The 22,896-nt window shown below is 37.2% G+C and overlaps 1 protein-coding gene across 1 annotated transcript; it reads right to left on the bottom strand.

Moving 5' to 3' along the window:
* Positions 1-335: 335 nt before the first annotated feature.
* LOC108438948 (T cell receptor delta constant) lies at positions 336-9,254 on the bottom strand. Its single transcript, XM_037544383.1, has 4 exons — positions 9,182-9,254; positions 3,422-3,688; positions 3,260-3,340; positions 336-3,163 (listed from the first exon to the last, which is right to left on the bottom strand). Exons 2-4 carry the CDS (start codon positions 3,621-3,623, stop codon positions 3,054-3,056), a joined length of 393 nt encoding a protein of 130 aa, XP_037400280.1. The 5' UTR covers positions 3,624-3,688; positions 9,182-9,254; the 3' UTR covers positions 336-3,053.
* Between the last annotated feature and the right edge of the window lie 13,642 nt (positions 9,255-22,896).

Consider the following 22,896-nt stretch of genomic DNA (forward strand, 5'->3'; position numbering starts at 1 on the left):
ATTCATATTCATATTCAACATACAAAATATAAGATAAGATCGTCTTAACAGATAGAGGGAGTGCTCTGTGTGATGCTCGCTCGACCATTTAAGAATCATCTTCGTGCTTTGGTGCTTTTGGGAATGCCAGCCCTGAACATTTTCCACAAATTTGCATGTTACACAGAAGTGTAATTCTGAAGGAAATTGTCTGCATCAGCTTGTTGTTTGTTTCTCAGCTGTAGACTGCACGCTTGCTTCTTGGAAACCAAGATCTTTATCTGTGGTTCTCGTTGTGTCTCATGCAGCCATGTACTGTTAAACCTGTGGTTTAAACACCAACTCACAAACTGCACTCTTTGTGCAAGCTGAATTTTATTTGTTGCAGTAAATTTTAGCATTGAACACTATATGCACACATGATTTCAGGTAAAAAGTAGAAAATATGTCTTAAAAGATATAAACTTAAGCAAATGGCAGTGAGCTTCATTATGTACAAAACTACAGTACCTTTTCAAAAGTTTGGAATCACTGTTCATATTACTGTAAACCCTATTTTGTTACAGATACATGTATAAAACAATGTCTTTGTACTTTATACTTCTACCAATATTTCAAACTGTCTGCATGATTAAGAGTCATTCAGAGTGGCTTGCTGTGAAATGTTCCATTCTAGAGAAACTTACTGAATTAGAATGATTTATAATGGTGGTGATAGGAACCAGATGTCTGAGGAGTTTGATGCTTCTAAAAGCTCTATCGCATGAAGTTATCATATGATATAGTTATGAATACACTGCCTGATGTCTGACATACTGTACCATAGTTTGAAGATGAGACTTTGACTTTACCCCTTAAAATCCCAGGCTTATTACATGATAAAGCTATTATTCAGTAACTACAGGGACCAATGCAAAGTGGTTGAGCTATTCTCATGATATAGAAGTGTGTAATAAAACATTGGGACTGATGGTTGTTCCTGGACATCACAGGACTTAAAACATATTTTTAAATCCATTCACAACAGCATATTAAAAACCCAAAGACATATAGATTCACTGATTGTTTTAGATAGTAAATAAAATGGCTATATATGTGTCGTAGACATTCCAACTCTTGGTTCCTATCACCACCACTGTAACAAAATCAATGATCCAAGTGAGTAAGTCGTAATGGAGCATTTTACATTAAGCTATTCTGAATGGCTTTATTTATATCCGATTAAAATATGCTGAAATTGTGGAAAATAGGTGGAATTCCCCTTTAATAAGTTTTAAGTCATTTATTTTATTACTTATTATTTTGTAGTTATTTTAATTATTTGATGCTGTATGTAAATTAGCTTAATTACAATTGGTTGCCCTGTGCTGCCTCATTCAAAATGCAGTCTGGGCAGAAACCCTCTTTATATCTTCAGCGTGAGTGGGTGGGGCCAACCTGATGTAGCCTAAAAGGTTGGATATATAACTGTGTTTGTTTTCAACACATATTTAAGACCATAGATGGACTGGGGAGTGGACTGTACATCTTGAAACTTGAACAATGCTTACATACTGCATGTATCATTTCAAAATGTAGTTTTCCATGATGTGGACGCTTTATGCAGATAACATATCAAGCCATTACTGCACATAGACTACAGTTTATTTATTATCATTGAATAACTCATCGTTGTTCTTAAAAAACAACTTGAAATATTAATTAAAATATTTTAAAACACCTTCTGGTGTCGAGTTCCTAGTATTACAAAGTACAATATATCACTGTACAATATATTATTGTGTAAAACAACAGCAATTATCCATAGCTATAAGTTGGGGAGAGGGGGTGGGGATGGGGAGCTGTTATTCATAGAGGGGTCCAGTCTCATATGTCACCTTATCCACAATGATGCGAGGTCCTGCTCCCCTACCAAAGTATGTATTTACTAGATAAATGGTTTAAAATATCACCATGTTCACTATTTTTGGCTCATAGTAACAGGTAGGGCAGCACCCCTAATGAACGATATGCCCCCTCCCAACCCCCACCAATTATGACTATGAACCATAATACGACTATAACATGACCAATGATTCCAAACTTTTGAACAGCATTGTAAGCATATATCAACTAGCCATTATTCAATATTCGCATGTACTTTTCACTAAGTCTTAACAATACTACAGTCTAAACACGTATTGAGATATATCAAGATATTGAGAAACTACTAAAATAAATGTTGCAAATCATGTCAAACTAAACATATTGTCACTGTTGGACAGCAACCTCGCAAACTTTGGTAACACTTTATTTGCATGGTCCACTGTAGATGCTCAGTCTATCTTTAACTAACACTCAACTAAATATCTATTAAATGCAACTGAACTTGAAGTTGTGTGTGACAGATTCTATTAAAACTAACTCTAATCCTAAACTTAACACTAACCCTATCCTCAAGGCCAAACCTACACCTATTTGTTAGTAACATAGGTATATGTAGCTCATCTATAGGGGACCATGCAAATAAAGTGTGACCAAAACTTTCTTAAATTTCAGTCTAAATTCATGTAAAAAGATTAATTCCAAGCTATATTAGCAAAATATTCTGTCAATAATCATAAAATGTTTAAACACTGTAAACAGAAGCTGGCATTTTTTAAATTATGTTAAAAAATGAAGAGGCAGTATTTGTTCCAATGGCAATGATACGCAAAATAATTGCAGAAAAAAACCAAAGAATTTGCATATCGCTGTTGTGAAGAAAACCTCATATCTCCAAAATAGTAACTTCACAAGAGAAGGAAAAAACATAATTTGCTTTTAATGTAAGTCGGAGTTTTTTCAAACTAATTTTGGGTCAAGCCCATTCATCATGAAATGTACACACAATGTAAAGGGTAACAGGCATTTTCAAATTATGTCTAAAACTTAATAACGTCAAACAGGGAGGTATGAGGTTCTTCTGACAATAGAGATATGAAATATATGATATACTTTAAAAATATAAACAGTACTGCTTTCTTCTAATGTGCCCGCAGACTAATGGGATATCAGCAGACAGCAGGTTATACGTATTGCAGTTACTTTTTCCTTTATGCAAGAAATGCTTTAATCGTCATCATCACATTTACCGCGACAGCTTTAGCCAACAGAAGTCGAAGACCTGTCACCAGCAAGGACAGTGAGTTTCTCTTAAAGTCATCTGCAGAAGAGAGAAGAGTTGTAGTGTGAGTATGGCCTTCTACAGTCAGACATTTAGGACTGACTTTTATTGTCATAATATCTACTAAATACTTACCTGTATTACTGATCTCTTCGGTCTTGTTGGTCCCTTTGTTTGAAGGTTTACAGTAAATCTGGTTTCCTTCTTTTCGATTCTCTATCAAAGAATCCCAAATTCATGAGCTTTCAGCCAACCTTATGTAGTCATGCGTTCCAAAAAGGTCAAACAGATGCTTACCATTTGCATTAGGACTCTGTTTGTTTGCCTTCTCGCCATTCATCTCGCAATTTGTGATGTCTTCAGTGGAATATTTAGCATAGTAATATTTGCCGCTGGTTGTGGACAGTACAGCGTTGTCAACTGCGTGAGAAACAGTCTTGTCCCCCACAGTCAGAGTCATGTTCCGCCCTTTAGGAAAGAACCCTGCAGCCAGGCACATCTTTGGTCCACCACCTTTGCTAGGGGACAGGATTGAAAGAGTAGGGCCCACTGGTGTTTCATCCTCTGGAGGAGAGAAAATAAAGGATATATTTAATATTGAAGATAAAAGCTCGCTGTCCAAAAAAAAGGAAAAAGAAGAAATTTCCATTTTTGAGTGTTTTTTTTCTACATCATTTGAGCACAGCAGCTGCCAACAAACCAGCAATCCAAAATTCCTTGGAATCTCTGAGTTTTTGGGGAAGTGGTCAGATTTTTTTTTTCATTTAGAGATTCAGCCATAAATGATTTTTTTCACAATTTGTTGTCACATTAGATTCAAAATTGAACAGAATTAGATTCAGAAACAGAAGTTTAGTATCCCCCATTTAACAAAAAGGGGGCCATCCCAAATTCAGATATTATTTCCACAAGTTGCACAGTTTCCTGGTTGATGCCACCTATGTGGAAATTTGCTGGATCAGAATCTTTACACTTGATCAAGAAAAGATCTCTTTTCAATCTCTTAGGAACTCCAGTAAAAACAATCACATTTGGTAATATTACAATAAAGCATGACACATTAAAACTAGGGCCAGACTGATATATCGGATGGATGGTAATATTGGTCAATATTGACAGTCAGTGTTAGCAAAAAAATTTAACACATAATGGCTTTGTAATTAGGAACCTTTTTTTGTGACAGCATCACACAGAATCAAACTACCAACCTCCCAATGAAGTAACTGATATGCCTAAACTGCGAAGAATTATGGATATTGTATGCTCCAATCATTTATATTATATATATGATATATCATTTAAAACTAAGAGTCTGTATCCCAGTCATGAAATTTGCCTCAGCCAAGACTAAAAAGAATTTCCCATGGTTATTCATCACTAGCACTGCAGTTTAGTCCAAAACTACTCTGTAAAAAAATAAAAAGTCAGCTCATTGTAAAATTATATTGCAATTATATTGTATGATTATATGATTATATTTCAATCATACAGCAGGTACTTCCTCCACTTGAACTTCATGTACAGATGGCTGTGGCATTGCTGGGGTTTTAACTCATAATCGCTTGACATTGGGGTTAATGCTAAGAAAGTTGTGTCACTCGAGAGCTGTTAAAGTTACTCAATATGCTTAACACACTGTAAAAAGCATATGCTTTGACTTTAAACATAGGTCATACATAGGTCAACAAATTTAATATATTTTTAAACTGAAAGTTTAATTCATTTAGAAGTGATCGCTGATAAGTGATCATCATATCAGTAAATAAGCAGTGTTTAACTAAAATTGGAGTATAAAATTAAAGCTGAAAACATAAAAATATATTACTTGATATTATTAAGTCCCTTAGAATCAGTATCATCAAACACAAAGCTTTCACATCAGTCGGGTCCTAATTAAAACAAGGCATCTCAGGCCTTAATACATAAAATACATAATATAATGTATATTTGCAGTCAAAAGTGTATATTGAGACATTTATAATGCCATGCTTTAAAGCCCAAGCTGTTCGACCTGCTCAACCTGCACAGAGGGTCTCAATCCACTCCTTTGGTGCTCACCAGAGTTCGGATCACAGCGTTCTCACGGGGGTTCGGGGTTCATTTTAATTGTACTAAACCTTAAAGCCTTAGCACAGACTTTCTAGGACAACAACATGTACAAAATGGGTAACACTTCATTTGAAGGCTATCTACATAAGGACTTCATTACACATGAATAAGCATTGAATAATGTGTTTATAATGCAATACTTGAGTATTTATGAACAGCTTATTAAGATGACATAAGATGTTTCACGAAGTAAATAACATTGTACTGATATAAGAGACCTTAAACTGAAGTGATGCTCAGTTTGTTTCATTTATAACACTGTTATAACTATGTCCTCCTCAAATCCTACAAATTTATGCAGGAGCATAGATAGAAAATTTACTTCATAAAACCTACTATTCAACCATTGCTTTATAAGTAAATAATTCAAAACTTATTCCAGTGTTATAAAGCACTTATGCAGGTAGCCTTCAAATAAAGTGTTAAAAAAAAGTTTGTATAGTATTTTAAAGCATTCTTTGTGCATACACTACATATTACAATAATACGCTATATAAAGTCAAGCTAACAAATAATTTTCCACATTTTAAAATTCTAAAGTAATCAGAACCTACACTAACCATGGCAGGTTAAGTTTATGTATGAATAATCTGTGGACTGTAGTGGATAATTAATATGTATTTATACTGGTACAAATAAAAGTATTTGAAGGGCATGCAAACATTTGGACCCTCTTTCCTTATAAATCTTTACCACTGTGATTTGTAACATTCTATCACCAGACAGTACTTCACCTAGTCCAGTTTTGGGTGTTTTACAATACATATCAGGCACATATGGCATGTTGTTTGAATTATGTTATAATAAAATATTTGCAAGATCAGACATAAATTTTCAATGGCATTCCTAAAACAGACAACCACAGAATTAAGGCATTTTTTGTCTGCAGTCTTGTTACAGCAAGTGGACACTGACCAAAGAAATATATCACTGCTGTGGGACCAAAACCTCATATCTCCTCATAATTCACAGGACAATGAAAAATCTTCTTAAAATTTAATGGAAGTAAATAGACTTTTTTTTTCGAGTAATTTTGGGCCATTTCTTTTGGTCCATTCATCATAAAATTTTTACACAACATAAAGGACAACAGCTCTTTTTAATGATGTCAAAAAATGAAGATAAAAGACAAAAATTGAGATCTGAGGTTTTGTACTGATAGCAACATAAGCAAGATGTTGGCAGTTCTTTTAATGCCTGTATGAATTTTGTGTAACATTACCTGTAAATTTGTCTAACATTATGTGTAAAAAGTGCTGACAACTCCAGTGAAGCAGTGCACAAGCTAAAACTAACTTAAAGTTATATTTTGTGTATAAGTGACATTAGTTTAATAAAGTAATATCTACTAATACATGTCAGTAAGAGCCTACTAGGTAAAATCTATTCAAGTACCAAATTACTAATTCATATTACAGAATTTTACCATTAATCCTTAGTTATGTGCAATTTTTTTTATTTTATACTATATTAATTTTACGCTATTTATAGTCTGAATTAAAGCATCAGTGCTGTCTGGCACAAAGCATGATTCAATTAAACTTCACAAACATACTTAAGTAAAGTATTACTCTACTTTTTCTACCAGTCAACACATTGTTGAGAAAAGTCATTATTGCCACATCTGTTCCATACTCAACTTTGAAGGAATTTTGGCCTGAAATTATGTTTTGGACATTAGAGCTCATGCCATTAGAATCCATATTTACAGGTGTGTGGAAAAGTTTGAACACCCCCAATCAAAAGGCATGTTCTGTTTATTTTCTAAGTTAATGCATCTCAAAGTTAAGCTCACACAAACTCACACAGGACTTTTACACAGTTTCTATTTAAATGCTCAACATATTGGAAAATAACACAAAATAAAAAATGGGTCCTAAATTCTGGAACTTGATACTTGGGCTGCAAGACTTGTGCCCTAACTTTTTTGGTCAATAACTTTTATATAACTTTTACACAGGCCACATTTTGGCATTATTGTTATTCCAATATGTTAAATTCAGTGAGTAAACAGTAAATGTGCATTAAAATGCAAACTTCTTAAAACTGTTCTATTTAAAATATAAGACTAAGAAAATCAACAAAACAATTTGACCAGGAGCTCAAACTTTTTAAAACGTTTTACAAGTATCAGTTGCACTTCTCTACAGGTCTTTTGCACCTGTTTGGGGCTTGTGTTTTGTAGACCACAAAAACAAGAGAATATCAGTTTAACCTCCATTTCTTGTTAGCATTTTTGACAGTTGGAACTGTTAACTGGAAGAGTTTTAAGAGTTTCTAAGTACTTGAGGTCCTTTTACAGCTGCTTAGAAGAGTGTGCAATTGCTGACATATTAAAACATCTAATATTCCTTCAAATATATTTTAATATGGGATTGTAACTGTGATTGTAATTTGTACTTTAAGTAAACAAAATAAACAATTCTATTCCTCATAAAGCTCTGTATTTAAAGAAGAATTCCTCAGATTTTTCTCATTTTCTGCATAGTTCAGAGCTCTTTTAGAGTGGTTTGATGTGAAATAGGGCATTCTAGAGAAACTCGTTCATAACAGTGGTGATAGGAACCAGACGTCCAAAGTTTTTCCTCTAACACTTACCTCACAGACAGCTTTTACACATTTAACACACGATCTCATGCCTGAGATTGTTTATGATAGTTTTCAGGCAAAGACTTGACCTAAAATGTTTTTTTTTATCCATTCAAGGTTAAAAGGTACATGTTGGGTATTCTAAGTAAAATGGTACCAAAAGAAAAACCTTTTTTTTCAGATTTGCTATTATAATAGCATTATCAACATTTCATATAAAACTAAGAAGACACATGTAGGTTCACTGCTGGTTTTGGATAGTAAATAAAATGGCTATGTCTGTGCTACAGATATTGCAAACTGTGGTTCCCATCACCATTGTAAAGGAATCAGTGTTAGCAAGCCTCTACAGTTTGCAGTCAAACAGTTTACATTTCATATCAATCCTTTATGAATGACTCTCAACAGAATTTTTGAAAAACTGGCAGAATTCAAATTTTCAAAATGCAATATAATGCAATTTTACCAGATATCAAATTGTTATTGGTACACAAGAATGGCAATGATGTAGATTAGTTTTCTATGTTGTGCAAAGTAACTAATGAAGTATAATTAGTTAAATGACAATCCTACACTGCAAACGGATATCTTGGCAACATCAATACATCAATCTAGGTGATATATATATTCTCATTTTGAGATGTTTCTTATTATAAATTATTTGGTTATAAATGATTTAGTAGGTCAAATTATTTTTACTATTCTTGGCAGATTCATTTGTTTGTTTCAAGCACATTTCATACACATAATTTCCATATTTCTGCCAAAATACTGAGATAGTTTGACTAATATCTTTAAACAAGTCATAAACATTAATATTAGATATCTATTCATATTAGATATCTCAACTAGAGAATTTCCCTTGCCAAGATATACTTTTTTTGCGGTATAAAGTAATGGTACTAATTTTTGCATAATTTAAACTGAATATTTCACTACATTGTTGCAGCTACAAATAAACTACAATAAAAACTACAACAAATCTACATAAAGGATGCATTGGAATGTCATTTAAACTGTTTAATTCTCTGGTGAACTTTCATGCTCTTAACAGTTCAATAGTACTACCAATTTTGAGATCTCCTACTGAAGTTTGGTTGAGTACAATTTTCACCTTTCAGTTAGAATCCGAGCTGTGTTTCTAGCATTCTTTCTAGCAGGAACCTAGAAGATATTTGTGCACATCCAACCCCAGTCACTAGTAATTCTGTCCAGCTTAGAGTCAGCACAGCTGAGCAAGGCCAATTAAGAGATGTGTTTTAAGCAACAACCTGCAAATTCAGTCTTGTACACAAATCCACTCAAAATTCAACACTTTTTCATTCTGCCTCCAAAAAATGAATGCAATAAACAACTTACTTGGTTCGACGCGAAGAGAAATCGGCTTTCCAAAAGTGAGTGGATCAGTGTTTGCACTGCTTATGTAAGCCTTACAAATACTATCTGACTCAAGACTACTTCAAGTTCAAGAAACATCACCACATAAAGGCTAGCAATAACACTATAGTACCAAAAAACAATAACCCTGAATCCAAAAAAACAAAGAACAGGGATGTTTTTAAGCATGTTTATCAGAAAAACATCCACCTAGTTAACCTAGATATGTGGATTTTCAATCAGGCTTCAATCAAAACTTCCAGTCTTTCTATGTCATAATTACAAATTCAGGCCAAGTAAATTTCCCAGTCAGAAAATCTGAGCAAATATAATGTTCAAATTATATATAGTTGTTTTACTTACTTGGATTGACAGTGAGTTTGATGGGTTTTCCAAAAGTGAGCTCTACTGACACATCGCTTAAGCCTTTAACAATATTCCTTAGCAATGACCATAGTCTTCATGTCCACCACAGGACATTTTTCACTGACCAGAACACAGGTTCTACATAATCCAGTGAGAAATCTGATGTTTAGTGCAGTTTGAAGAGGCCTCCCGTTCCCTATCATACTTATATTCACATGCATATTTGAACACCTACCTACGATGAAATGCAAAAAATATATCCAAAAATTAAGAAAAAAATACAAAAAAGTGCAAAACAGGCATAAACCAGTAACTGTCCAGCTGGTCTTCCAAACATTAGGGGTGTCCAGATATTTGACTTTCTTCCAATAAAGAAAAACAGTGTTTAGATTTTTTGTACGAAGCTCTATGGACTTTGAAGCACTGTGGTAGTCCAAGACACCATGATAAACGTCATTACAAAAACCCTCTTACAGTTCGGCCAAGTCGTCAGTTCATGTAGTTTGCTGTGCAGTAGAAAAAAATTGAATATGAATTTCACTCAATTATTATTAATTCTAATACAAACTTTTTGTAATACAAAGAAACTATTGTATGTTGCAGGTAATGACCAGTCAATGTCCAGTCACGTGATAGATTTTCAGAGCATACCAACATTCAGTAGTGATGAAGTTCAGCAGGTTCGTCTTCATGCAGTTCCATAACAGTGAAAGTCTTAAAAAGACCCATAAGCTTGAAAAAAATTCTTGTAAAAGATTAAAAATTTACCCAAAGCACCTTGTTATAGTGTCTAAACAAACTCAGACTAGTAACATAACAATCCAGCATCTTTTGAACCCTACAGCAGGTTTTTGTACGAGGCTGTTTGGGAAATGAACCACTGTGGTACCCCAGTCCCACAGTGTGAAACGCCTGAACAAAAACCCTCCCTCTACTGGAGGATACACTGAATAGGAAAGTGAAGCTTTTATGCACACATTTCTATTTGTTTTAAAACAGCAATATCATTTATCACTATTTGTTCCTACTTTGGATTTCACTATTGTTCAAGTATTGGAATAATCACAATGTTACACATTAATATAGCAACATATTTAGTAGAAGGTCCCACACATTCACTGAGAATGCACAGCTGACTGTATAAAATCAGTCCTTTTTTATTCCACTCTTAACCAACATAATGCTAAAACATAATTTAGTAAAATGTTTGATGGAGACATAATTTGAAACTACCTGTTACCATTTACATTGTAAATCTCATGATGAATGGACTACAACTCATTTCCAAAAAAGTTGGCATGCTGTGCAAAATGTAAATAAAAAACAAAACAAAATGATGTGGTATGCAAATCATTTAAACCTGATATTTAATTGAAAATAGAACAAAGACAGCTAATCAAATATTGAAACTAAGAAATGTTATTGTGCTTTGAAAAATATATAAAATTGTATTTTTTATTTCATAATGTTCCAAATGTTATCAGTCATGACAGGTCTTGACCTGGACTCTTGTAATACACAGCAATGCTGTTGTAATGCATGCAGTATGTGGTTTGTCATTGGCTTGCTGAAATAAGCAAGGCCTTCCCTGAAAAAGACATCATCTGGATGGCAGCATATGTTGCCAAACATGTATAAATCTTTCAGCATTAATGTTGCTTTCACAGATGTGCGTGTCACCCATACCATGTGCATTAATGCAGTCCTATACCATCATGAATACTGGCTTTTGATCTGTGCACTGATAACAAGTTGAGCAATCCAGAGGACACCGTGTCTATGATTTCCAAAAAGAATTTGAAATGTTGATTCGTCAGACCACAGAACACTTTTCCACTTCCCTTCAGGCCATTTTAAATGAGCTCGGGCTGAGAAAAGGTGGGGGCATAATTGTTGCACTATTTGTTCATGCAGTCTTTCACAGAGTGGTGACCCCCTCCTCATCTTTACTTCTAAAAGACTTAGTCTGTCTGAGATGCTTTTTTTATATCCAATCATGCTACAGACCTGTTGCCAATTAACCACCAAGTGTTTTTTAAGCTTTACGCAACTTCCATCCTTTTGTTTTTATTTACATTTTGTGAAGTGTCACAACTTTTTTGGAAATGAGATTGTAAAAGAAATTACCCAAAATGCCTTGGAAAAAAGTCTTGTTACTTACATTAAAAGTAAAGTATGTTTTTCCTACTCCTGTAAAGTTACCATTTTGGAAATACAAGGTTTTCTTCCGACAACAGAGATATTCAGGTTTTATTAAAAATGTTAGCTAGCTAGCTTGCACTCCAGCCCAGCTAATAATATAACATAGCCATATCAATGCAATATAGAATAAATACTTGTAAAATCCTATGATTAGAAGTTCAGATGTGTTTTTTCATTAACACAGCTTTCACTGATTAACAGGGCAAAAAGAGTGTTAGCTTTTAGGCAGGGCCTCGTTTTAGCCACACCCCTGCATTTTAGACCAGGAAATGAGGCTGCATCTCTGTCCCTCATGGCCACATGGTGAACATCCCATTGCTTTGACGTAAATATGTGCCAAGGTCTGAAAATCAGTGTGGAACATTAAGAATTGTCATTAACAGACATATATTTTTGTTTTTGTGTTTTAATGAAAAAATCTTATGATTTTATGTGTGTTTGGCTGTTCAAAGCTGTGTTTGCAAAGTCATGCACTGGCTATCATTTTTGAGTTGTGCTCAAATGAATTAAATTTGTCATTACTGAAACAGTCACTACTGAAACATTTGGTATAGTTTTTAGTAGTGTTATGATTTTTGTTTTGGTAGTGTAGTGGTAGTGGGAATGTTCTATGCCTTCCTCAGATTTTTCCTTGGTATGCAAGTAAGTTATCTTCCATCTAACTTTCTTAAAAATATCTCCCAAAAAAATTAGAAATTAGAAAAAACGTAAATTCCTCAGATTTTTCAAAATTTCTGTTAAAATGTAAACAGATTCATTCAGTGGTTTGAAGTGAAACGGTGCTTTGTGGGCAAATTTACAGACTGTCAACATTTTCTTGTTCACTTTTTCATAACAAAACACAAAGAGATTTACTTAATATAATCATTTAGCCACACCCCTGCATTTTAGACCAGAAAGTGAGACTGCATCCCTGTCCCTCATAGCCACATGTTGAACAGTAAAAACCCCTTGTTTTGAAGTAAATGTGTCCCCCAAGTCTGACAATTAGTATGTAACATTTACAACTGTCACAACTAAAACACATATTTTCTGCAATTAACTAAACCTTTTTGTGTTTAATGAAAAATTACTATGGTTTTATATGTGTACTGCTGTCCAAAGCTGTGTTTATTATATTCTTCTCCCACAAAGGAAGAAATACATTGCCCACAAGAGTTATGCAATAATGCCGTTTGTTCTTATTTACACTTTTTCACAAATACACACAACTTTTATCAGCATTTTGGATTGGTCAGCACAATTTAAACATTCAAAATGAAAGTCCAACTTTGTGCAAAAGTCTCAACACTCAATGTAGCCTATATCTCAATGTCATAGCAAAAAACAAGTTGTAATGTAGACCATAACCTATAGCTTAACATAAAAACAATAGCATTTCCTGTATAAAATGCACAATAGAACACAGTACGGTAGATTTAGCATCATAGAATGCTCACAACTGAAACTTTAGGCTGTTACTCTTGATATTAAGCTAGCTACATTACATGCTTTGCTCATCTGTCAAATGACTAAGGTTGTCAGAATTGAGCAAAATTGAATGCATAGGTTCAAATCATTCAAAAATCTATTTTCATAAGAGGGCAAACCAATACAACTAGAGTGCTGCATCAGATTCAGCTACCCCTCAAATTCACATTCCCCTTCACAAATCGTGTCACTAGGAGCACCAAAATCAGTACAGATCAACACTGCAACTACAGACAGTAAAAAAGGTGCAAATCTTCGCTTTGCCACAAACTGGAGTATTAAATTGAGACATAAGACTTTTTCCCCTATTTCACTCTCCATTGTTGCAGTGCTATGTGTTTGCACACTCACCGTCCATGATTTATCGGGGGGAATGGGAACCTGAGGAGGAACTGATTCAGATATATTTTGGATTGGATTGTGAACTGCCTGCCATCATTACCACACGATTGTTGTTGAACTACTTGCATGTTTTGACTGGACGTGCATTTTAGTTTAAATCATGAAGTGACATTGTGTGACTCCTGTCCGTCATGCAGTGTATTCAGTACAGTGGCCCAAGCCCACATGAAAACTCACAAGACAGACATAATCGAATATTCATTTTCACAATCTAATATTTGTTGTTGTACTAATTTATTATATAATTGATTTAGAATATTTGTCAACAGCCTTAGTTTTGACTCATCTTGCATTCAAGTTTAGTGAAGCATTTATGTGATAGTTTAGGTTAAATTGATTGTATCGAATTATACTCCAGTGATTTTGGCCAGCTTCGGGTTGATTGGGGGCAGTCATGGGCTGGAGGTTAGGGAATACCTGAGCCAACAGTAAATGACTGAGGTGCCCTTGAGCGAGGCACCTAACCCCCAACTGCTCCTGGATAGGGCTGCCCACTGTTCCGGGCAAGTATGCTCACTGCCCCCTAGTGTGTATGTGGTGTTTCACTGCATGGATGGCTTAGAGTGCAGAGGTGAAATTTCCCTCTTGTTGGACTAATAAGCGTCGCATATTAATACTGAATATTAGATTGACGCACACCTATACTGAACCATTTTCTTTTTTAAGAGTGTATGCTATATGGTTGCTAAGATGTTGCTAGGCTGTTGCTGTGCTTTCCCAGGTGGTTGCTAGGGTTCTGCTAGACTGTTGGTATGTTAGTCCAGGTTGTTGTGATCCAGATGGTTTTTCAAACCAACTTAGTAAGAAGAAAACCTGGTTTTGATTGACCACCTTTTTCGTCTGGCATTCTTGCCTCAGACGACACGGCTAACTGCTCTCTTCTTCATTCAATTTGGAATAACAATTCAAAACAAAAAGTAAAATGAAATAAACTGTGTATTTTCTTGGGATTTCTAAATAGGATTTGGACAGAACAGCAGTACATGCATGATTGCATGCAACTTACATTTTTGCAGCGATAAACAACATGTATATGAAGTTCAATAACATACTAACAGCAACCCAAGAATGTAATTTAGTGTAGCTCTGGGCCAACCAGCTAGCTTAGACATCTCAAATAGCTAACAGGCTAAGAAGGACCAGCAATAACTTTGAAGGTCTTACCAATGCAAATGTCCTTTTTTGAGTAAGGCTGCTGTAAACATTATCAAATCCAGTGTGGGTAAATAAAAGTACACCTCTGTTAGCTTGGTGATAATGTTATACATTATATTGCCAAAAGTATTTGCGTGTCTGCCTTCACACATATATGAACTTGAGTGACATCCCATTCTTAATCCAAAGGCATTTGTGAGGTCAGACACCGATGTTGAATGAGAAGGCCTGGCTTGCCAGTCTCCACTCTAGTTCATCCCATAGGTGTTCTATCAGGTTGAGGTCAGGACTCTGTGCAGGCCAGTCAAGTTCTACACCAAACTCACTCATCCATGTCTTTATGGACCTTGCTTTGTGCTCTGGTGCGTAGTCATGTTGGGACAGGAAGGGGTCATCCCCAAACTGTTCCCACAAAGTTGGGAGCATGAAATTGTCCACTTCCACTTTGTTGTAATACCACTGACAGTTAACTGTGGAATATTTAGTAGCGAGGAAATTTCACAACTGGACTTTATTGCACAGGTGATGTCCTAGCACAGTACCCCGCTGGAATACACTGAGCTCCTGAGAGTGACCCATTCTTTCACAAATGTTTGTAGAAGCAGTCTGCATACCTAGGTGCTTGGTTTTATACACCTGTGGCCATAAAAGTGATTGGAATACATGGATTCAATGTTTGGATGTGAGTGAATACTCTTGGTAATATAGTGTATTTTGAATCCCATAGACATGCTAGGGAAATTAACATTATTGCAATGACTTTATTGCAAAATAAAGACTTTTCAAAAGTAAAATGCACTATACTAATAACTGAGGCCCATCTTAAGTCCTTTAATATACTGGTCTATGGGGAACACTTATTGCAGGAGGTTTGATAAAAGACCGTATGTGTATAAAACGTGTCCTAATCAGTGTAACATCACACCGTGATGTTAAAGTGCATATTTACCCTTGGACATTTTTTGTTCCTGACTTTGTTTAAAGTTATCATAGAATTCAGTCAGAGGCAATCAGACTGTTTTTGTAGGGGGCTCGTGTTGGTTTACATCACTGTGCCCCCCGTAAGTACACAGTGAAATATACTAGAACAAAAACCGTTCAAAAGAATGTGCATGAATGACAAAGATAAGCCAACTGATCCGTGTGGTTAAAGAAGATGTTAAACAACTGTGGTTTCCTCTCAGGAAGTGGGTGAGATGCCCCAATCCCTGTCATGCACACACACGCACACACACACACACACACATGCTTTAAAAGAGCATTCCAGCAGTGTCTTCTATGAACTTTGCTGCAGTCTTTAAAAAGTTGTTTAAGGGTTTTTAGTAAAGACAAAAGGTTCTATATTAAACCATGAACACTCAGGGTTTAAGGGTTCTTTTTATGGTGAAATGATTCTTCAGATTGATGGAGAATGTGCTGTATCTGGTTCTATTTAAAACCTTTTTTGAAAATGGTTCTATAAAACACCATAAAGGCTTCTTCTATTGTTACAAGCTTGACTTTCATTCCAACTACAGTCATATAGTAGAAAACAAAAATAATTTTTTAAAAATAATATTTAAAAGAATAATAAGAATAATAAAGATTTCAAACCTTAGATATTTAGAAAGGTGATGTTATGATATATTTAAACCCAATGCATTTATTGAGGCACTAATAAGCTAAAAATATATATATAAAATTCTAATACTTTCTGTTAAGAAGTGGCTATTCTAAACCTTAACCCCTACATTTCATCTTGTGAAAATAATTGACATTTTTTGTACTTTTGTATCTTAAAGATCTTTTTGATTTTTCTAGGGAAGTTAAAAGATTTTGATTCATCATGAGCTTAATTTTTAAATATTTCACTACCGAACCATTACAGCCATCTCAGAGCTAAGAATGCAGCAGAGGAAGGCTGCATTTCTCGGCCATTACGTCACTGAAGGCTGTTTTGTTTTGTAGGATCCTTTAACTGCAACCAAGAAATGCATAATTCATTTGTGAGAAATCAAAGAACGCAGCTGGTTATCCCTGTCTCCCTAGTCCAGTACGACCTGTTTAGGCCATCTCAAATGTGTATAGGTGATCACTCATGAGGAGTCTTGCTTTTCCAGTGCAAGTCAGGTTTGCCCAGCCTTGACTGCATCCTTAGCTTTGAGACACAGCTAAAGGGTTTTAGTAATGGTGAGCAGTTAGTCTGAAAAGCCTGAGAATGTACAGCATTAAGAACTTTCACTGTGGAAACTCATACTCTTCAATTGTGTTAACTTTTTTGTGTTTTAATGAAATATGTTTAATTGCATGTGTGTATAATTGTTCAAAGCTGTGTTTGAGAGTGATGTTCTGACTACTGTTTTTAAGTTATGCCAGAGATTCTCTATTATTCATGTTTAATAGTTTTGTTTTTAGACTTTTAGTTCCACTCACCCCAGGACTCGCTCACAGGCTCCCTCTAGTGTTTTGCAGTCATATTATAACCCTTTTCATTCCATCTTATCACAAGATCTTATGTGACTCCAGAGTTATGAGACTATGAAGAGAGCTTGAGAAATATATCATCTGCGTCTCATTGTGTGTAATGTAATTTGTGTCCATCTACATTTTGCGTGAAACTGACCAATGGACACATAGGAAATCATTAAGCATTGAGCAGTCATGTTGGAATCCTTTCATTCTTCTTTCAGGTTGAATTAGAGACACAGCTGCTGAAGCTACTGCAGTGGTTTTGGAAAGTAGTTTTGAAGATAATGGAGCATTTTGATATGAAACATATGGGTATCATGTTGTATGCAAGTGACTTTAAAAGCAAATTTAAGAAGATATGCACAAATTGAGGAAATGCCTCCATCGCAGGGCAGACAGACAGACATACACATTCACTCACACCTAGGGGCAATTTATCATGTCCTGTTGGCCTGACTGCATGTCTTTGGACTGAAGGAAGAAACCGGAGTACCCGGAGTACTTCTGTCTTTGTATGTGACTGGTCAACAAAACCAGCCATTAGGGGTGTACTTTGTGTACTTCTTGTCCGGTCCCAAGCCCGGATAAATGGTGAGGGTTGCGTCAGGAAGGGCATCTGGCGTAAAACTTGTGCCAAAACTATCATGTGGATCACGAATATGATTGCCATACCGGATCGGTCGAGGCCCGGGTTAACAACGACCGCCTCCAGTGCTGTTGACCAGCAGGGTGCCGGTGGAAATTGGACTACTGTAGGTCGAAGACCATCAAAGAGGAGAGGAGGAAGGCGGGTTAAAAGACAGCGAGAGAGAAGGAAAGGCTGGAGTGTGGAGGTTAGAGTAGGGACTCTGAACATAGGGACAATGACTGGTAAAGGCAGAGAACTTGCAGACATGATGGAGAGAAGGAAGGTAGATATTCTGTGTGTCCAGGAGACCAAATGGAAAGGAAGCAAGGCCAGGAACATTGGAGGTGGATTCAAACTGTTCTATCATGGTGTAGAAAGGAAGAGAAATGGAGTAGGGATAATCCTAAAGAAGCAGCTTGGGAAAAGTGTTCTGGAAGTAAAGAGAGTGTCAGACAGGATCATGAGCCTGAAGTTGGAGGTTGATGGTGTGATTTTGAATGTGGTCAGTTCATATGCACCACAGGTTGGTTGTCAGTTAGAGGAGAAAGAGGAATTTTGGAGTAAGATGTATGAAGTGGTAGATGGTGATTGGAGATTGTAAAGTGGTACCAGGGGAAAGTGTAGCAAGGCAGCATAGGGTGGTTGTCTGTAGAATGAGATTAGAAACAAAGAAGAGGAAGAGACTGAAGACAGAGCCAAAGATTAGATGGTGGAAGCTGAAGGAGGAGGATGGTTGCAGACAGTTCAGGGAAAAATTGCAACAGGCCCTTGGGGGCAGTGAGGAGCTACCTGAGGACTGGGAAACTACAGCTAAGGTGGTGAGAGAAACTGGCAAGAATGTGTTGGGAGTTTCGTCTGGTCAGAGGAAAGAAGACAAGGAAGGTTGGTGGTGGAATGAGGAAGTCCAGGAGAGTATTCAGAAGAAGAAGGCAGCTAAGAAAAAGTGGGATAACCAGAGAGATGAAGGAAGTAGGCAGGAGTACTGTGAGGCTAGTTGCATAGCGAAAAGAACGGTGGCAAAGGCAAAGGCTCAGGCCTATGATGAGCTGTATGAGAGGCTGGACAGTAAAGAAGGAGTAAAGGACTTGTATCGTTTGGCTAAACAGAGAGATAGAGCTGGAAAGGATGTACAGCAGGTTAGGCTGATAAAGGATAGAGAGGGAAATGTACTAGTGAGTGAACAGAGAGTGTTGAGTACTTTGAAGAACTAATGAATGAGGAAAACGAGAGAGAGAGGAGGACAACGGGGGGAGAGATAGTGGATCAGGAAGTGCAGAGAATTAGTAAGGTGGAAGTGAGGGCAGCTTTAAAAAGGATGAAGAATGGAAAGGCAGTTGGTCCAGATGACATACCTGTGGAGGTATTGAGATGTTTAGGAGAGAAGGCAGTGGACTTTTTAACCAGGTTGTTTAACAAAATCCTGGAGAGTGAGAGGATGCCTGATGAGTGGAGAAGCAGTGTACTGGTCCCCATTTTTAAGAACAAGGGTGATGTGCAGAGCTGCAGCAACTACAGAGGTATAAAGTTGATAAGCCACAGCGTGAAGGTATGGGAAAGAGTTGTTGAAGCAAGGCTAAGGCGAGAGGTTCAGATCAGTGAGCAGCAGTTTGGTTTCATGCCCAGAAAGAGTACCACAGATGCAATGTTGAGAGTGTTGGTAGAGAAGTACAGAGAAGGTCAGAAGGAGCTACATTGTGTCTTTGTGGATCTAGAGAAGGCATATGATAGGGTGCCAAGACAGGAACTGTGGTACTGTATGAGGAAGTCAGGTGTAGCTGAAAAGTATGTTAGGGTGGTGCAGGACATGTATGAGGATAGTGAGACAGTGGTGAGGTGTGCAGTTGGAGTGACAAATGGTTTCAAGGTGAAGGTAGGGTTACATCAGAGATCAGCTTTGAGCCCCTTCTTGTTTGCAATGGTGATGGACAGGTTGACAGATGAGGTCAGGCAGGAGGCTCCATGGACCATGATGTTTGCAGATGACATTGTAATCTGTGGTGAGAGTAGATAGCAGGTGGAAGAGAATCTGGAGAGGTGGAGGTTTGCACTGGAGAGGAGAGGAATGAAGGTCAGTAGAGATAAGACGGAATACATGTGTGTGAATGAGAGGGAGGCAGGTGGAAAGGTGAAGATGCAAGGCGTAGAGGTTGTAAAAGTGGATGACTTCAAATATCTTGGGTCAACCATCCAGAGCAATGGACAGTGCAAAAAAGAGGTGAGGAAGAGGGTGCAGGCAGGATGGAGTGGGTGGAGACGGGTGTCAGGGCTGATGTGTGACAGAAGGATAGCAGCAAGAGTGAAAGGGAAGGTTTATAAGACAGTAGTGCCTCCTGCTATGATGTATGGTTTGGAGACTGTGGCTCTGTCTAAAAGACAGGAGGCTGAGCTGGAGGTGGCGGAGATGAAGATGCTGAGATTTTCGTTGGGAGTGACAAGGATGGACAAGATTAGAAATGAGCAGATCAGAGGGACAGTGAAGGTGGAGCAGTTTGGAGATAAAGCCAGAGAGGCCAGGTTGAGATGGTTTGGACATGTGTTGAGGAGGATTAGTGGATATATTGGGCAAAGAATGTTGGAGATGTAGCTGCCGGGTAGAAGGAGAAGAGGTAGACCTCAGAGAAGGTTTATGGATGTAGTGAAGGTGGACATGGAGATGGTTGGTGTGAAAGTAGAGGAGGCAATGGATAGGGCAAGATGGAGGCAGATGATCCGCTGTGGCGACCCCTAAAGGGAGCAGCCGAAAGAAGAAGTATGTGACTGGTCAACACAAGAAAAAAGACAAACCCATGACATGAACCAGAGGGCAAAAACTGAGGGCCACAGGGGATTGCATGATAATGTGCTAACTTGCTAACTCTGCCACCAGGATGGGGCTGTGAGCCATCAGCTCTGCTAGTGGGTATTTTAACAAAATACAACCTGCTTCACTCTTGGATGCTCCCTCTGGTGCAGTACTGGCACTTGGGAGAGTAACATGGATGAAGGGATAAAGGGATTCAAGCCATTGTTAGGACAGTAAAACAAGTACAGTCTTGATCACTGAGATGAACTACATTTGGTTTTCTCTGAAACTGGATTACACTGTCCCTCTACAAAAGAGTGGTTGCTGTATGCTGTAAGCTAAGTTAAAGTACATTCAGGTTGCACAGTCTGAGCACAGGCCTATCTAGGACACAGCCCGATGCCCAGGATTGGCCAGCACCATTGTAGATGGACAGGAATAAGACGGCCATTGTTCAAAGAGGGAGATAGGAGCAAATCCTTCTGTTTCAGGATGTTACTCAGTCTGCAGTGTTCTCATGAATTCCACCCCCCAAATTTAATTCCCCAGCTGAAAAATTCCTAATCTTCCCTGAAAATATTATTAATCTGACTCAGAATTCCCAGATGTGTTGGGTGGTGGTTGGTCAAAGAGATTGAATTGGAATTAATTAATTATGACATCATAATCCTATGGCAGAAGAGGAGAGTTCTAAATGGTAGAGCGAGCATCACAGTGAACACTCTCTCTACCAGTTAAGATGATCTTAACACTAAGATGCTTTTGGAAAACTGGGCCCAGCACAGCTTGTCAAATATGTAATTTGGTAGAAGCAACCAATTACATCGCTGATGCTTGGCCAAAAATAGGCTCCACAGTTCATGTGCCAAAACAAAATGCATATTATTATTGTATTCCTTGTCTTTAGTTATTTACAGCAGCTCGTAATATTGGAACTGTATGAGCTTTTGTAAAGAGTGAAATGTTATAGCAGCAGAAAATGTGCACTGGAAAATACTAATTGGATTCCCTCGTGAATTAGCGTGGTTCAGTTGTGTGGTGCAGATCTGAAATCGGGTGAAGTCGCATGTCAAAACCAAACTAGAGAAAAAGTTGGACAGTCCTCACCATCCAGGACAGGACTGAAAGCTCCTCTCAGCTGAGATTCTGATTGGCTCTGCTGCTCAATTTTACTCTGTCTGTTCGTGCTGCTAAGCGCTTCGTGCAGGTTAGGGAAAGCAGAGGGTTATTTATGTGTGTCCTGAATGCCCTGGAAGTGGTGGGGCGTCGCCACAAGACTTTAGAAAGTGGTTGCTCAAATGCCCACTCACCACCATGGTTGCAGTGGACCTGCTGTTTTTTAATGTTTAATGTCAGCATAGGAAAAAATGAAAATCCTGTGATGCTGAGGGAGCCAAAAAAAATTTTCAATGGTTGAATGTCAACTTATTTAGCTTAAAATTGCTTCAGTTTATTGAACCTGCCTTGACAGTGTCATAAAAATTGGTACTTGTTTCAAAATGTTGTATACTATTAAATGATATCACTATGAAGCATTCACAGCTACACTGTGCTCACTTAATGAGTTATCTGTAATGTCATTGAACTGGGCCATTGCATGTGTAGGTTAGCAATATCTGATCTATATTGATAAGTTACCTTTGAATCCCAATATGCTTTACTGCCCATGATAACATACCAAATCTAGAACCCTCAATCTCTAATTATGCAGCCATGCTGTTGTAACGCATGCAGGTTGTGGCTTAGCATTGTAAGAAATAAGCATGAACATCCAGGACAAAGACATCAGCGGGAAGGCAACTTACGTTGCTCCAAAATGAGTTAATGATGCTTTCATTGATGTGCAAGTTGCTCACTAATATCCCCTCACAATATGACAGACCTTGGCTTTGGAATTTAATACTGTTAACAATCTGAATGGGCCTTTTCTTCTTTGGCCCAGAGAACACAATGTCTATTATTTCCATAAACAATCTAAAAGATAGACCCATTACACCAACTGTGTAGTACAGTCTTAATATGTACTTGTGGATGCAGCAATGGACATTGATTATTAACAATGGTTTGCCAAAGTATTCCTGAGATAATGTAATGATATCCATCACACAAGCATACTGGTTTTTAATGCCATGCCATCTAAAGGGGCCAAGGTCATAGTTGTGGTCTGTATAGACAGATTTCTCTGGATTCCTGGAATGTTTGATGAAAAAAATTATTGACCTGAGGGTTTTTGTAGGAACCTAG

This window comes from Pygocentrus nattereri, chromosome 2 (assembly GCF_015220715.1).
Source record: "Pygocentrus nattereri isolate fPygNat1 chromosome 2, fPygNat1.pri, whole genome shotgun sequence".
In the NCBI taxonomy this organism is placed as follows: Eukaryota; Metazoa; Chordata; class Actinopteri; order Characiformes; family Serrasalmidae; genus Pygocentrus; species Pygocentrus nattereri.

Coding starts and splice junctions, on each gene's coding strand:
- LOC108438948 (XM_037544383.1), bottom strand. CDS start 3,623: ATGTGCCTGGCTGCAGGGTTCTTTCCTAAAGGGCGGAACATGACTCTG. Junction 3,341..3,421: donor ACAGAGTCCTAATGCAAATG/GTAAGCATCTGT, acceptor ATTCTTTGATAG/AGAATCGAAAAGAAGGAAAC. Junction 3,164..3,259: donor CGAAGAGATCAGTAATACAG/GTAAGTATTTAG, acceptor TCTCTTCTGCAG/ATGACTTTAAGAGAAACTCA.